Source organism: Drosophila gunungcola (assembly GCF_025200985.1).
Source record: "Drosophila gunungcola strain Sukarami chromosome 3L unlocalized genomic scaffold, Dgunungcola_SK_2 000003F, whole genome shotgun sequence".
Classification (NCBI taxonomy): Eukaryota; Metazoa; Arthropoda; class Insecta; order Diptera; family Drosophilidae; genus Drosophila; species Drosophila gunungcola.
Window position 1 is genome coordinate 5,446,869 of NW_026453179.1, and position 14,218 is coordinate 5,461,086.

At 41.0% G+C, this 14,218-nt stretch overlaps 6 protein-coding genes across 9 annotated transcripts in view; 3 read left to right on the forward strand and 3 right to left on the reverse strand.

Annotated features, from left to right (window-relative positions):
* LOC128258175 (integrin-linked protein kinase) overlaps nucleotides 1-14,218 on the reverse strand; it is a 40,175-nt gene that overhangs the window by 14,144 nt on the left and 11,813 nt on the right. The gene's annotated exons all lie outside the window — the stretch shown is intronic.
* Nucleotides 93-5,137, reverse strand: LOC128258176 (uncharacterized oxidoreductase YjmC). The gene is given in 4 exon segments (XM_052989668.1): nucleotides 93-762; nucleotides 1,104-1,721; nucleotides 1,723-2,054; nucleotides 4,671-5,137. Coding segments are annotated over 4 exon segments (1,335 nt in total). The 5' UTR covers nucleotides 4,897-5,137; the 3' UTR covers nucleotides 93-603.
* On the forward strand, nucleotides 5,125-11,339 carry LOC128258183 (ADP-ribose glycohydrolase OARD1). Of its 2 annotated transcripts, XM_052989679.1 has the most exons (3): nucleotides 5,125-5,262; nucleotides 10,481-10,824; nucleotides 11,100-11,339. In XM_052989679.1, exons 2-3 carry the CDS (start codon nucleotides 10,519-10,521, stop codon nucleotides 11,253-11,255), a joined length of 462 nt encoding a protein of 153 aa, XP_052845639.1. In that variant the 5' UTR covers nucleotides 5,125-5,262; nucleotides 10,481-10,518; the 3' UTR covers nucleotides 11,256-11,339. The 2 variants fall into 2 exon arrangements, with proteins under 2 accessions (XP_052845639.1, XP_052845638.1); XM_052989678.1 differs by lacking the exon at nucleotides 5,125-5,262 and having other exon boundaries at nucleotides 10,459-10,824.
* Nucleotides 5,128-10,128, forward strand: LOC128258178 (uncharacterized). 3 transcript variants are annotated; one of them, XM_052989672.1, is made up of 6 exons: nucleotides 5,128-5,262; nucleotides 7,599-7,726; nucleotides 7,802-8,132; nucleotides 9,038-9,196; nucleotides 9,258-9,560; nucleotides 9,649-10,128. In XM_052989672.1, the coding sequence occupies exons 3-6, from the start codon at nucleotides 7,827-7,829 to the stop codon at nucleotides 9,916-9,918; spliced, it is 1,038 nt and encodes a 345-aa protein (XP_052845632.1). In that variant the 5' UTR covers nucleotides 5,128-5,262; nucleotides 7,599-7,726; nucleotides 7,802-7,826; the 3' UTR covers nucleotides 9,919-10,128. The 3 variants fall into 3 exon arrangements, with proteins under 3 accessions (XP_052845632.1, XP_052845633.1, XP_052845631.1); XM_052989673.1 differs by lacking the exon at nucleotides 5,128-5,262 and having other exon boundaries at nucleotides 7,316-7,730; XM_052989671.1 differs by lacking the exon at nucleotides 5,128-5,262 and having other exon boundaries at nucleotides 7,318-7,726.
* LOC128258185 (ADP-ribose glycohydrolase OARD1) lies at nucleotides 11,284-11,860 on the reverse strand. The gene is made up of 3 exons (XM_052989682.1): nucleotides 11,727-11,860; nucleotides 11,489-11,663; nucleotides 11,284-11,433 (listed from the first exon to the last, which is right to left on the reverse strand). Exons 1-3 carry the CDS (start codon nucleotides 11,846-11,848, stop codon nucleotides 11,284-11,286), a joined length of 447 nt encoding a protein of 148 aa, XP_052845642.1. The 5' UTR covers nucleotides 11,849-11,860.
* On the forward strand, nucleotides 11,842-14,176 carry LOC128258174 (E3 ubiquitin-protein ligase parkin). Its single transcript, XM_052989665.1, is given in 8 exon segments — nucleotides 11,842-11,965; nucleotides 12,041-12,308; nucleotides 12,368-12,560; nucleotides 12,620-12,699; nucleotides 12,701-12,966; nucleotides 13,293-13,737; nucleotides 13,801-13,897; nucleotides 13,981-14,176. Coding segments are annotated over 7 exon segments (1,449 nt in total). The 5' UTR covers nucleotides 11,842-11,965; nucleotides 12,041-12,050; the 3' UTR covers nucleotides 14,091-14,176.

The following is a 14,218-nucleotide window of genomic DNA, read 5'->3' on the forward strand; positions in this document are numbered from 1 at the left end:
TAAAATTGTAACTGAAAACCAAAAGGGTGAGGCATACAAATTTAGAAAGCTTCATAAATATGTCCCAATATATAATAGGTAAGTCTTCAATATTCTTTGTTTATAAAAGAGTATACTTTTCATTTTAATAATTACGTATTTGCTGAACACATAACAAGGATATCTTAAAGTGCCAAAAGCAACAAATTGTAAGTTTTACGGATTGTTTTTTGTTCTAAAAAGAATTTTAGACGTCCCTTTACTTATAATAAATGTGCAAACTGCAAGTCTTTACTCTACAATATATTGCTCATTTACTAAAAGAATGTCGTAACTCTAACCATATTTTTTGTTAATTACATTTTTAATTAACAAAGTCAAAGTAATTTCTTTCTGAGTTATGACAGTCTTCTAGGAAACTAGGAATATGTTTTAAGTGCAACTACGAGGATATGTAACAAACTAAAAGTCAGCACCAGCGCAAATCAAACTGTTGCGAATATCAATATTTCTTGCAGTGTAAAGTAACATAGTGCTTTGGTCCGGCAAAATGCAGAGGCGTCTCCAGCATATGGCAATGGGTGAGCTTGGCTCTCTAATTTAAATCCTCAAATCTTCTTTCGTTTAGATAAAAGTCAGGGGCTTGATGTTTAGTTTCTCGGCCAGGTTAGCGCAAGTTTTGAGCTGATTCTCCAGATACTGGATACCACCGGCAGCGTCGACATTAGCCATTCCATTTCGCTCCTTGTCGCCGGCCAAAAGAACGGGATTGCTGGGATCGGTCTGTGGAAGAATCAAGGAAATTAATAAAATCATAGAAATAGTTAAAAAAAAAAAAGTGAATTAATTTTTGCAAACATACATTTTGTATAAAAGATGATAAAATTAATTGAATATATGATTGCATCCAATTGAAAGTAAAATTTAATACGATCATTAAAAATATATGATAAGATAAAATGTCTTTTTTTCAAATGATTTAAATAATTTAATTGTTTTTTAGAAACGAACTTTTGTTAATGAAACTCATCTAAAGACAAATTTTGATTTAGATGTTCAAGAAGTATATAAAAGTTAAGTCTTAGATAATGAAAATGAAGAATCAAATTGGGATATATCCTTACCGGAGTAGTGCCCCTCAGGCGCGAATTGAAGTCAGTCATGCGCTCCTCGAAGTTGGGGGCAAAGCAGTTGGGATCGACGGCGATGAAGACCTGGCCGAGATCGGCGGCCGAGTCGGCACCAGCGTGGGTCCACTTCCTGACCTTCGTGGAGTAGTTGGCGCCGGACATCACGCCCGACAGGATGTCCACCATGGCGCCCAGGCCGTAGCCCTTGTAGCCGGAGGTCAGCTCGGATCCGCCCAGCGGCATCAGGCATCCGGTGTTGAAGCCCAGGTCCGCATCGTTGGTCACTGCTCCCTCGGGATCCTGGGCCCAGCCGTCGGGCAGGGGGGCTCCCTTCCGGCGCTGGATCTCGATCTTGCCCACGGCCACGGCAGTGGTGGCCATGTCCAGCAGGAACTGGTCGCCATTGGTGGCATTGGCGCCCAGGGACAGGGGATTGGTGCCCAGGGCGGCCTCCTTGGCGCGTGTGGGCGCCATCAGGGGCGAGGTGTTCGTCATGGACATGCCCACCAGACCCTGCTCCATGGCCCTGATGGCATACCAGCCGGCCATGCCGTAGTGGTTCGATCCCTTGGCGCACACCCAGCCCACGCCCACGTTCTTGGCCTTCTGGACAGGCCAGGTCCATGCAGTAGTTGCCCACCACGGCGCCCAGGCCATTGAGGCCATCCACCCAGGCGGTGGCTGGGGTTTCCTTCAGCACCTTGGGCACAGCCCCTCCGTCCGTAGAGTTGATGGCCAGATCGTTGATGTACATCTCCAGGCGATTCATGCCGTGGCTAAAGTGACCCCGGTGATCGGCGGCCACCAGCAGATCCGCCTGGGCCTCGGCATGAGCCTGGGGCACCTTCACGGCCTTGAAGCAGTCGATCATGAAGCGGCGCGACTCGGCAACGGCCACCAGTCTTGGGGCAGCGGAGGACATGGTGCGGTTGGTGGTCGAAAGGTCTGAAAGAACTTTAGAATTTAGTGCGGAACGTGTGCGTTCGGATACGCGGCGTATGAGCGACTGGAGGCGAAAGCCATATAAAATGGTCTGAGGCGACCGAAGCGGACTTCTAATTGTTCTGGCAATCTCTCACCCATACCAAAAACCCTAGGCGCTTGGAAACAACCCAAAGGGGCTCTTTATGTGCTCTATCTGCTTTTGTTTATTTTATTCTTTTTGGCAAACCCGAAATTCTCGAAGCTAGTATGCTTATCAGCATTATGTTTGGAGAGGTTTTTGCTGGGTTTTTAAGCAGTTCTCTATCTGATAGATCTAGTATATAATGGAACCGCAATCTCTCAAATTGTCTGGCGTGTGTAACGTGTTTATATTTCAATTTTTTTTTTGGTTTTGCCTCTCTATGTTTTCTATTATAGGGGGCTCGCAAGTCTATATACACGGTTTACTTATTCATTCGCTGCTTATTTATTATTTGTGTGCGAGTATTTCAAGTTATTTCCGCTGCGTGTGTGGGTTGAGTATCTGTGTGTGTGTCTGGTAATGACCTTGAACTTGTGAAAATTATTTCTTTACTTTGAAATTAATGCGTTGAAATGAACTGGCAAGTGATCGAGTTCACAGAAAAGTGATGGTCTAGGGCATTTCAATTACAGTTCATTTACTTGGTGACTGTTTGTTGTGGAGATGGGAAGGGGATTGGGCGTATTTGCACGTAATCCATATAATTTTGTTGACCTTACACAATGAAAGCGAGTGTGACAGATGGGCACACACATGGCACACACTTAAGCACACAGCTAACACCCCAATTAAGTTGATGGGCTTACGAGCATTATCTTATCGGAAGCCAGTCAGACCACTCAAAAAAATTGAATTGAATTGATGGAATGCTTGCTATTTTTCTAATAAATGATGTACTTAACAAATGCTTAAACAGAAATAACCGAATAAAACTGAACTGATTTTTAATGAATAATCCATGAAAATGAATTATTGCGCATTATTTATTTTTTAAATGCTAGCTTAAATGAAAAAATCATTTGTTTTTAAATTGTAAAATTAATCTTACTCTTACTAATCTTACTTGCTTTAAAATAACAGTTATTATATGATTTTAATTTTAACCCTACGTTTTAAATTAATAAAACTTATATTTTACAAAAAAAATCTTAGCAAATTAGATTATAAATTATTACAAATAAATAATATAATTTTATAGTTTGCCCACTTTATTTTGAAAGAAGATAAGTTCTCATCCTTATTCATTGACTTCTAGAACTTTTCATAGTTTATTTCTTAACAAAACCTGACTCACATTCGTCTGGTCAGGTTAAGCCTATAGGCCAAAACACATTTGTAGCGCTACGGGGGCCTGGGTCTGGCCCATATAATCAATCTGGAGTAGACGAGTACGTCATGTAATATTCATAAACAAGAACTGTTGGGTTAGGTAAACAAGTTTTATGACCGATTTGGTGCGCTCATTAACACCTTTTTTGAGTAACGGCAGAAAAATGATCGATCCGCGCTTTTGCAGCGGGTGTTAAACTGATAAAAAGGCAATTGAAATAAAACCAGTTCTTAAATTGTTATTTGTGTAAGAAAAGAAGAGTAAGTGCCTAATGAGCATTCAATGAGGCAATCAAAATGTGATTAGTAATAAATGCAAGGCAGACCATCTGACGCCTCCATTCCCAGTTTCATTTCGATTCCTTTTATTGTTTTTGAAGTTAATTAAGATCCAGTTCCCCTTTTCACTATAAAATCGCCACTTGTTCGACAGACCATTTTTTTTTGGCATTTGCTTGGTTGTCAAAAGAGAAACATTTGTTTTAATTATAAACGTCTAAAGCAATTCGTTAGCTCGGCGTGTGGGTGTCGTTATGAGAAAATTTAGCAAAAACCGGCTGAATTATTAAAAAAGAGAATGAAATAAATTGAGAGAGGGCAATAATATACGACGAAATTTAAAAATGTTAAGGTGTTCATAAATGCAAAATACTAGAATTTAAAGTTCAGCTTTGTATTCCAAAGTTTAACTTATTGTTTTAACTTAAGTATTCTTTCCATTATTTTAAAGATATATTTTCTACTATTAATTTATATAGTTAAAACACTGAAATTATGCCTATTTTAACTTTTGTATTCCAAAGTTTAACTTATTGTTTTAACTTAAGTATTCTTTACATTATTTTAAAGATATATTTTCTACTATAAATGTATATAGTTAAAACACTGAAATTATGCCTATTTTAACTAGAGGTACAGTTTATTTCACTAACATGCTAAAACGACACGTCTCGGATAAGAACCTAGAGCTCATCAATTCTTTCTCGAAAAACTATTCTTTGTTAATTTTGTATGCTGTAGTTCGACATGGCTGTATTTTCAAACGGTCAGTCATATCTATTTACAATAATAACACTATAGTCAAATTTTTGTTTTGTCTAATGTCTGAATCACTAGTTAAATCCCACTATTTTGGCTTAACTTTGAATCGGTTATTATCGGTTAACGTTGCATGCTTCCGTTGGGGTTTGAATCACTGCTTCTGCAGCCGCATCATAAATCAACGATTGCACGCGCAATTTGCATAAATCGGGTTTTGAACTTACCGCTGGCATTGGCAAGCGCGTTTGGCGCCTGCGCAGCTGCCGCTGCTGCTGCCGTTGTTGCTGTTGTTTTGCTAGCCAAAAGTGCAGAGTGCCGCCCACAGGTGGGCAAATGCAATTGGCGCCTTTGAAGCCGGGGCAAACACCGCCAGTTGGCAACGCGAGTGTGGGCGTAAACATCGCGGCTGACCGCCGTAATTGATCGTCGCAGCAATGTCAACGCAGTCATGACGACAAATAAGGTAAAACACAAAAAAAAGGTAACCAAAACAGAGAGCAGAGAAGAGAAGAGAAGACGCGAGAAGCGAAGAGAAAGAGATAGAGAGGAGAACGGGTCTGCTACGTAATATATTACGTATACGTAAGCGTGAGAGAGGGGTGGAATCAGAAACAGAATCACAATCAGCTGACGTGACGGCTGTGAGCTTTGCTTTTTCGCCTGCACTTTTTAGTTATTCTCTAATTCTCAAGTGACTCACAACGTTTCTCTTATTGTTTTGGGAGATTTACTCGCGCGCGCGGAATAATTGCCCAGAAAATATTAAAAGGAAAACCAAAACACTGGCGGGCCGTCAACTAACCAAACCACTACTACGTAATGTATTTAAATCAACTAACAATCAAACACGCAATTTACGTAATTAGCACAACAAACAAAACAACAACAGCAACAACAACTACAATAACAGCAACAGCAACAGCTACTAGCGCCAATTGGCACGCCGAATTCCAATCAGAGCTAGGCTATTCAGCTAATGTTATAGCTCTCCGGATCGGGCGTCTTTATCGTTCGAGGCGACAATCTGAACTGCCGTGAACTGGCATCGTTCGCAGCTATCGCTTTTTCACACAAGGTGCCCCATCGGGAGTAAAAGCGAAATCGAAATTTAAATATAACAATTCGATTTCAAAGGTGCCGCGTGACATGCGTGTTAAATGTGTCATATAAAGGGGAAAGTGCAGTATCTTGCAAGAAATAAGAAACGATTTTAATTTATAAAAATCAATGTTTTCCATATGAAATATGTGTGTATTTTAAAAGCATCAACAATTAAGTTTGCTTTTTATTAGGTAGTTTTTGTAGTTTTTTTTTGTTTGCGAAAAGCTGCAAAAAAACATTGGTGATAGTCTCGGCTGACACCCACTTACATTGTTACGTAGTGACCAATAGTCGAGACAGCCACCCACACATTGTGTGATTCCAATTGGAACTCAATTTGTAAGGGCAAAAAAGGATAACTAAAACTAGATTTTGTTCTTAACGTTTAATGATAAAAAATTTAATGATAAAATTAGAAAGAAAAAAAAACCAAAACAACAATTGTCTTAAAACAAAACTTTTTTTATTTATGACTTTATAATAATTATATAAAAAGTATTATTAGAAACTATATATCCCAATCATAGACTTTTTAAATAAATAAGTATACCTGCGTTTTAAGAAAAACACCTTTGAAAATATTGTGTATTAGAGAACGAGTCAAAATTGCCCTTATTTAAATACGATTGTTTTATAAACATAAAAAACGTATTATTGGTTTCTTTTAGTGGGCTTTCCTTTTTTTAATAGCTAGAAACGCAAATATTTATTTTTCATTATGAGTACACAATCGACCAAAATGTAAAATGTAAATGTTTTTATCTCATACTGAATCGAAGCTGTTGCTGCTCTGCTGCCTGTTTTGTTTGTTTTAGAAAACAACTTGTCACTTAATATGGTTATTTGTTTGGTGTTTGTACGTGTGTTTATATTTCATTTCACCTGCCTTTCAATTAACGAATAATTTAAGTCATATTTATATTTATACATGCAAACAAATAATGTCGCTAGTCGGTTGACTGCCCCTATTTAGCATATGGGCGCAGATTACCTTTGACAGCGGCCCACGCACAGGTACACATGTATGTACATTCATACACACAGGTGCTCCGATCAATATCGATTCGTCGTCATTAATCTATAAAGCGCTATCAAAGCCTGCACAAGTTCTTAATTGGCTGTTACAGCGGCTTTGACGATTTTGGGCGATGCCAAGTCAACTGGTGCTGAAAACAAACAAACAAAGCGATATCAGCTAACACTTACTAGCACATGTATGTCATCATCACAGCCATCATCATCGTCATTATGACTCAGTGGATCGTCATGCTCGGTGGTGGATTTTACACCCGAAAAAATTGCATTCTTTCAAACCAATTTGTTGTATCTTGGTAGTGATATGAGCCATTATTTAACAATTGTTTTGTTAATTGAACTAATATTTTTTATGTAATTTAAAAATTGGCTACATTTTCTACCTGATTTCTAATACAAGATGTTTTTTAAAATGACGGTTTAGAACACTTTTATTTTATAAGTTTGGTACCCAAATTCCCTAATTTATCTGATATTCAACTAAACTTTGCATTTCTAAAACTCCAATATATTTAACAACAAAATAACATTTTACTTTTGAATTTACTTAAAGTGAAACACAGATAGAACGGCTACAAAAAACACACAAGTTTTCCAAATATTCTATCAAGATCTCAAGAATACCAAAAATTAATCCCATTAAAATAATTTACTTAATATTTATGTAAGAAAAATACATAAATTGGCCATAATTTTGTATCTGTTTATGGGTTTTTTTCGCTGTGCAATCATCAATTTTTTGGTGCCCCCTGTGGCGGCGCCTCTGGGCGAAATGTTGTCACTGAGGCTCGAAGATTCTCGCTGGGCTTTTGCCCGATCGCAATGCGCATTCCGCTGCAGACCGCCGGCCGAGGCAGTCGATTCATTAATAATCTTCCAACGGAATTGGAATTAAAATTGGGAGTGGGAAATCGGCGAATCGCCAAAATAAACAAGCTCCCAACTAGCCGCTAACTGTTCAGAATCCGAGCCTCGTCCGCTAATTGCTTTGTTTTCATTCTGGTTTTTCTGTGCAGTCCAAAACCAAAACCAAAACCGAAACCAAAACCAAAAACAAACTAAAAACCATTCCGAAGCCGAAAAAGTTTTAATCGCGAGTTTCGACCTCGTCGTGAAAGTTTCCACTTCCAACCGCTGCGTGCACGTAAGTACGAAAATCATTTTTGGCATTGAGCGTCTGTTTCGGCTGGCAATCAGAATAAATTCCGCTTAATTGCAGTTGATAAACGAACAAATAGAGTGCCATGGCTGCGGTGAATGTGAAGATTGTGGAGTCCAAGCTGGACATTTTTCAGGCCCCGCAGAGCCATGCTCTGGCCCATGCCGTGGAGTCGTCCTTTGTGGCGGAACGAGGGTCCCTGGCCTGGCAGTTTGCCCTGATCTACGGGGATGTGGATGAGCTCAGGCAGAGGCGAGTGGCCAGGGGAAACTGCGCCGTGCTGGAGCACAACTCGCGGTTCATATACTACCTGGTCACCAAATCGAATCTCTACGAGGCCAGCACCTATGACGACGTCCAGGCGGCTTTGATCTGTATGCGGGAACACATGGTGAGTGCTTGGGATTGGGGTCTTTGAGACGGGGTGCGGGTCTTCCTAAAAATGAAAAAAAAAAAAAAACATGTGACATTTCCCCCCAAAGAGTAACCGCACTTCGACGCTGGGAAAACTGGTTTCTTTGCCACTGACTTTGTCAATTTACAGTTAATTTATTTGTACATCGAGACACAGTAAATATCACCAAACTGTTTCCCCTTTTGTCATCAAATTTTAAAGCATTTTACTTGCTTAAAAATGTTGGCTCATAAAAAGATTTAAAGGAATTTGCATACAGTAAATTTATTTGAGCTTTTGGGTACAGTAGCTATCGGTTAAGTGGTGTTCCCATCTAGATTGCTATTTTCTTTTGCAAAAGTCTGTCTTTCGGTTAACTATAATTGTCAAAAGGTGCAATTAAAGTCAGGTTCTCAAGATTAGTTTGTAGAAGATTAAGCTGTACTTTTTAATTTAAAACTTTCTCGTGACCCAGTATTAGTAATACTATACTAGCCCAATGAATTTTTGAAAGCTCTATCATTCGATTCAAATCTTATGGCTTATTCTCAATTATTTTTTTTAAATTTTAGTTTTCTTGTGTTTTTTTTCTGTTATTTTAATGTACAATTCTTTAAAATATTTTGCATTGTTAGTGATTTTAGTTCCTGAAGAAACTTCAAAGTTCAAACTTTTAAAATAATGGTATAAATTCTTAAGCAATCTCTATGGCTTCAGGCAAAATTAACGACAATTTTTTTGTTTTGCTTTTATGTATACACATTTTCAATTGCTTAAGATATCATTTGAATTTAATAGTTTGTTAAAAATTTTAACCAAATTTTATTAAATAAAAAAGTGGGGCTATTTAAGTTTATTTTTTAAGATTCTATTAGCCAATCCTCACTGTACTGTCTCCCCAGCGCAACCACGAGATCACCAAAGTGGCCATGCCCCGGATCTGCTGCGGCAAAGATGGCCTCGAGTGGAGGCAAGTGAAGCGCCTGGTGCAGCAGACCTTCTCCCAGAGCGAGTATCCCATCGAGATACTCATCTGTGAGCACGACGACATGTCCAAGGAGGTGAGTCCCAGAGAATCCCAGATAGTTGAAAAGAACAATTGACATACCCGGTTATCCACAGTTGGCTGCACCAAAGTGTCAGATTACGGAGGCCCGGGGAAATCTATTCAGTGCCCCGGAAAATTATGCATTGGTGCACTCGGTCAGCGCTGATTTCGCCATGTGTGCGGGCATTAACCTCCAGTTTCGCTGCAAATTCGGCCAGGTGGACGAGCTGAAGCGACAGAATCGACACACCGGCAATGTGGCTGTCCTGGAACAGGAAGGTCGATACATCTACAACTTGGTGACCAAGGAGCGGAGCCACGAGAAGTGCACTTACACAGCCCTATATTATGCCTTTTTGGCCATGCGGGAGCATATGGTGAGAAATAGTTTCTGTAACGACTAAAACATAAATCATAAAACAGATCATAAATAGTAATTAATACCCCCACAAATGCATGTTTTAGAGGGAGCACGGAGTGACCAAGTTAGCGATTCCCAGACTTGGATGCGGCATCGATCGTTTGGATTGGTTGCGTGTGCGCAGTTTGCTGGATCTGGTCTTCGCCGAGGACAAGGTGGACATCATTGCCTTCTTCTACACTCCGCCACAAATGGTCAAGGACACGCTGAACGTGGTGTGTCCCACCTGTCGGCACATGAAGACCATCCATTTGCCATCGAGATCCGTCAGCGGATCTAGGCAATCCCTGCACCGCGAAAAGACACCCTTCTAAATGCAAACAGGGAGAACTGTATATAGAAATCTTCGTTTGACATTCGAAATGGTTTTACTTGGGACTTGTGGCACCGAATGCACCAAATACTTATGTAGCTCTTAAGAATATTCACATAAGAACTTTAATGCACGAAAAATGTTTATTTTTGGGTATTTATACTGTATGTAAATTAATAAACAGTACACACCCTCGAGAGGGTATTAACCACTGATTGACTTTAATTTTCGAATCATAAAGCTTAAAAAAAATTACCTTGCAAAGTGATATTTCTTTAAAGTCTTGAGGCTAAAATCTCCTAAGCCCAGCGATTAAATTTTGTAGTTAATGGTTGTTTATAGACATCAGATTTTTAAGATGGTATATATCTAAAATATTATGGCTTAAGTCTCTAATAATTAGAGCTCACAAATTCTTTAAAACTCTTTGACAAATTTGAAATGCTCTCTTTCTGGCAATTTAGGCTTTTGATATTTGTGACACCGTATAGAAATAATCTAGTAGTTCTGTTGCTTTAAAAAACAATTTAAATAAAATAAAATGTATTCTGCTAAACTTCTAGATTTACGTAACGCATTTCGACGAGCCTTTGTAGTCGGAATGTCATCAAAACCCCAATATAGTCTTAGCGAGGTGGACGGGGATCTGTTTTCCGCCCCCAAGAGCTATTCCCTGGCCCATTGTGTGGGCGCCGATCTTGCAATGGGCGCTGGAATCGCCGTGCAGTTCAAGAAGGTCTACGGCAAAGTGGACGAGCTGAGAGCCCAACAAGCGGGCAGTGGAGATGTAGCGGTCCTGAAGGATGACCAGCGCTACATATACTATTTGGTAACCAAGCCTCAAAGCTGGGGCAAACCCACCTACGAATCTCTACAGGCGTCTCTGGAGCAGATGCGCGAGCATATGGTAAATATTAAAGTGCTTTAAATATTATTTTTATCTTAGATACCAAAGAAAATATTTGTAGATGTAGGTTTACGTTCATAAATTCATTGATTTCAGAAAACTAAAGATAGATAGAAACAGGAATAGTAATAATATTGGTATTTCACTAATTTAAGTTCTAATAAGAAGGATCAGAAAGATACACACATCCAGAACTCTTGTGCATTTAGACAGCCTTATAACACAGAGCCTTATATAGTTACTATCTTAATCTATTTTTTAAACCCGTATATTAGCGCAAAAACAACGTGGATAAGCTGGCCATACCACGAATTGGCTGCGGCATTGATGGCTTGGAGTGGGATAAGGTCAGTGGAGTTCTGGAGTACGTTTTTGGCCAGGAACCGCTGGAGATTGTGGTCTACAACTTTGTGCCGCCGCAGAACAAATAATGGAATATTTACGCTTACTTTGTGCCATTTACTTCTGAGCTTCATAATTATACACAACCAGTTCCAGAGCATCCAATTGGAAAACCGTGCAGACAAGTTCCTTAACTTTTGGCCATTTTAGGCCATCCAGACCGCATCCTATGCGGGGCATGGCTAATTTGGTGACTTGGTGGGAGATCTGTTGGTGATTATAAAGCATTATAGTTTTAGGAAGGGTAAGGTTATGCGCTTACCATATGCTGTCGCATGGCAACTAAGGAACTGTGAAGGAGTTCATAGGTAGGCTTTCCCCAACTGGATTTTTTGGTTATCAGGTAGTATATATAACGCTGCTGATCGTGAATGATGGCCACGCCGCCGGGCTGAACGTTCTGCTTCTGCAAGTTCAGCAACTGCCCAAATTTGTTTCTAAGAAATCAGGGAAATGTTTAATTATCTTAAAATCATGGATTAAGACACATTTTGGCTCACCGAAACTTTACAGCTATGCCTTTGCCCATACGCAAATCTGCGGCCACACAATGGCACAAGGAATAGTCACTTTTGCAACTAAAGAGGTCGCCTTTGATTTCCTTGTAAGTAAAACTCGACATTTCAATTAGTTTTTAGATTTATACATAAACTTTTTATTAACAAACTTTTTTCAATTGTGCGCATTTCTCGTGTCCGCGTTTCTCTGCGAATGGCTGCCAGCTGGTGCTTGGCAACGCGTAAGTAATCCACGCTTTACAACACTGCCCCAGGCCCCACTAACATACGGTCACACTAAAAATACCTTCGACCAGCTGATAACAAATGAGTTTTATTTTTAAATTTATTGCCACTTTTGTACGCAAAATGCTGGAGCTGCTGCAATTCGGTGGCAAGACATTGACGCACACCTTAAGCATTTATGTGAAAACGAACACGGGCAAAACTTTGACCGTGAACTTGGAGCCCCAGTGGGATATTAAGAATGTAAAGGAACTGGTGGCCCCACAATTGGGACTCCAACCGGATGATTTAAAGATCATATTTGCAGGAAAGGAACTGAGTGATGCCACCACTATAGAGGTTGGATAATCTGGAATAGTTGTCTTTTTAAATTGCTTAATTTTCCCATCTTTCAGTAGCAATGTGACTTAGGCCAGCAGAGCATTTTGCATGCCATCCGTTTGCGACCGCCTGTGCAGCGCCAGAAAATCCAGTCGGCCACTTTGGAGGAGGAGGAACCTTCGTTGGGCGAGGAACCCTCAAAACCACTCAATGAAACCCTTCTAGATCTGCAGCTAGAAAGTGCGGAGCGACTCAACATCACCGATGAGGGTAAGCAACAGATTGTTTACTGGAGTGAATCAATTCTAATACTCCCTAATCCCCTCCAGAAAGAGTCCGTGCCAAGGCCCACTTCTTCGTGCACTGCGGCCAGTGCGACAAGTTGTGCAATGGCAAGCTTCGCGTGCGCTTGCTCCCTCTGCAAAGGTGGCGCCTTCACTGTCCACCGGGATCCGGAGTGCTGGGACGATGTCCTCAAGTCACGCCGCATTCCCGGACACTGCGAAAGTCTGGAGGTGGCCTGCGTGGACAACGAGGCGGGGGACCCGCCCTTCGCCGAGTTCTTCTTCAAGTGTGCGGAGCACGTTTCCGGCGGGGAGAAGGACTTTGCGGCTCCCCTAAACCTCATCAAGAACAACATCAAAGATGTGCCTTGTCTAGCGTGCACAGATGTGAGGTAATTATTTAACGAAAATGCATATTTTATAATATTGGTCTGGATTTAAAAATTAGTGAACTTTTAAAGGGAATTCTAAAATATTAATAAGTGCTAACTAATGATATTCAACAATTTTTTGAATTTATGATTATGTAATATTTATAAAATCATCTCAAAGAAATTATGAAAGCAACAGACTTGATTAATTTAATGAATTGCATGAATTTAATGGTCATACATAATATCTTAAATCCGTGCGCTGATCAGATTTTCGTATGCAAAGATACATTTTAATAATTTTCTTTAAAATCCTTAAAAGATATAATTATATCTCCTCTTTGCAGTGAAACTGTTTTGGTCTTCCCCTGTGCTTCGCAGCATGTAACCTGCATCGAGTGCTTCCGCCACTATTGCCGATCCCGTTTGGGCGAGCGTCAGTTTATGCCGCATCCGGACTTTGGCTATACTTTGCCCTGTCCCGCCGGCTGCGAGCACTCGTTCATCGAGGAGATCCACCACTTCAAGCTGCTGACGCGCGATGAGTACGATCGCTACCAGAGGTTCGCCACCGAGGAGTATGTCCTGCAGGCGGGCGGAGTACTCTGTCCGCAGCCTGGATGTGGCATGGGCCTCTTGGTGGAGCCCGACTGCCGCAAGGTGACCTGCCAGAATGGCTGTGGCTATGTTTTCTGTCGCAGCTGCCTGCAGGGCTACCACATTGGGGAGTGCCTACCCGAGGGGGCGGAGGCTAGTGCCCAGAACTCCTGCGAGTACACCGTGGACCCAAATGTGAGTTTGTTGTTATGCAGCGTAGCTGTAGCAGCTTGTGTAATCATGTGCTTTTCCTGCTAGCGAGCTGCCGAGGCGCGATGGGAGGAGGCCAGCAATGTCACCATCAAAGTCAGCACCAAGCCCTGCCCCAAATGTCGAACGCCAACAGAGCGCGATGGTGAGTTGATGGGGGGAGTGGGAGTGGGCCATCCAAGACGCAGTTGGTAACATGTCCTAACCCATCCCTTCTCCTCCTTCCAGGCGGCTGCATGCACATGGTCTGCACACGCGCTGGCTGCGGATTCGAGTGGTGCTGGGTCTGCCAGACTGAGTGGACACGCGACTGCATGGGCGCCCACTGGTTCGGCTAGTCGTTCGTTGGCCCGAAGAGACCATTTTGTTTGTTGACTACTTTTAAATTGTATACCACAGTAAAGACTGCTCGAGCAACACCCTGTTTGTCGTCTACGCAATCAATAACAGAAACACCCCTCACGAG

Coding starts and splice junctions, on each gene's coding strand:
- LOC128258185 (XM_052989682.1), bottom strand. CDS start 11,848: ATGTCGAGTTTTACTTACAAGGAAATCAAAGGCGACCTCTTTAGTTGC. Junction 11,664..11,726: donor GGCATAGCTGTAAAGTTTCG/GTGAGCCAAAAT, acceptor CTGATTTCTTAG/AAACAAATTTGGGCAGTTGC. Junction 11,434..11,488: donor TTGCCATGCGACAGCATATG/GTAAGCGCATAA, acceptor AATCACCAACAG/ATCTCCCACCAAGTCACCAA.
- LOC128258178 (XM_052989672.1), top strand. CDS start 7,827: ATGGCTGCGGTGAATGTGAAGATTGTGGAGTCCAAGCTGGACATTTTT. Junction 9,197..9,257: donor ACGACGACATGTCCAAGGAG/GTGAGTCCCAGA, acceptor GGTTATCCACAG/TTGGCTGCACCAAAGTGTCA. Junction 9,561..9,648: donor TGGCCATGCGGGAGCATATG/GTGAGAAATAGT, acceptor TGCATGTTTTAG/AGGGAGCACGGAGTGACCAA.
- LOC128258183 (XM_052989678.1), top strand. CDS start 10,459: ATGTATTCTGCTAAACTTCTAGATTTACGTAACGCATTTCGACGAGCC. Junction 10,825..11,099: donor AGCAGATGCGCGAGCATATG/GTAAATATTAAA, acceptor CCCGTATATTAG/CGCAAAAACAACGTGGATAA.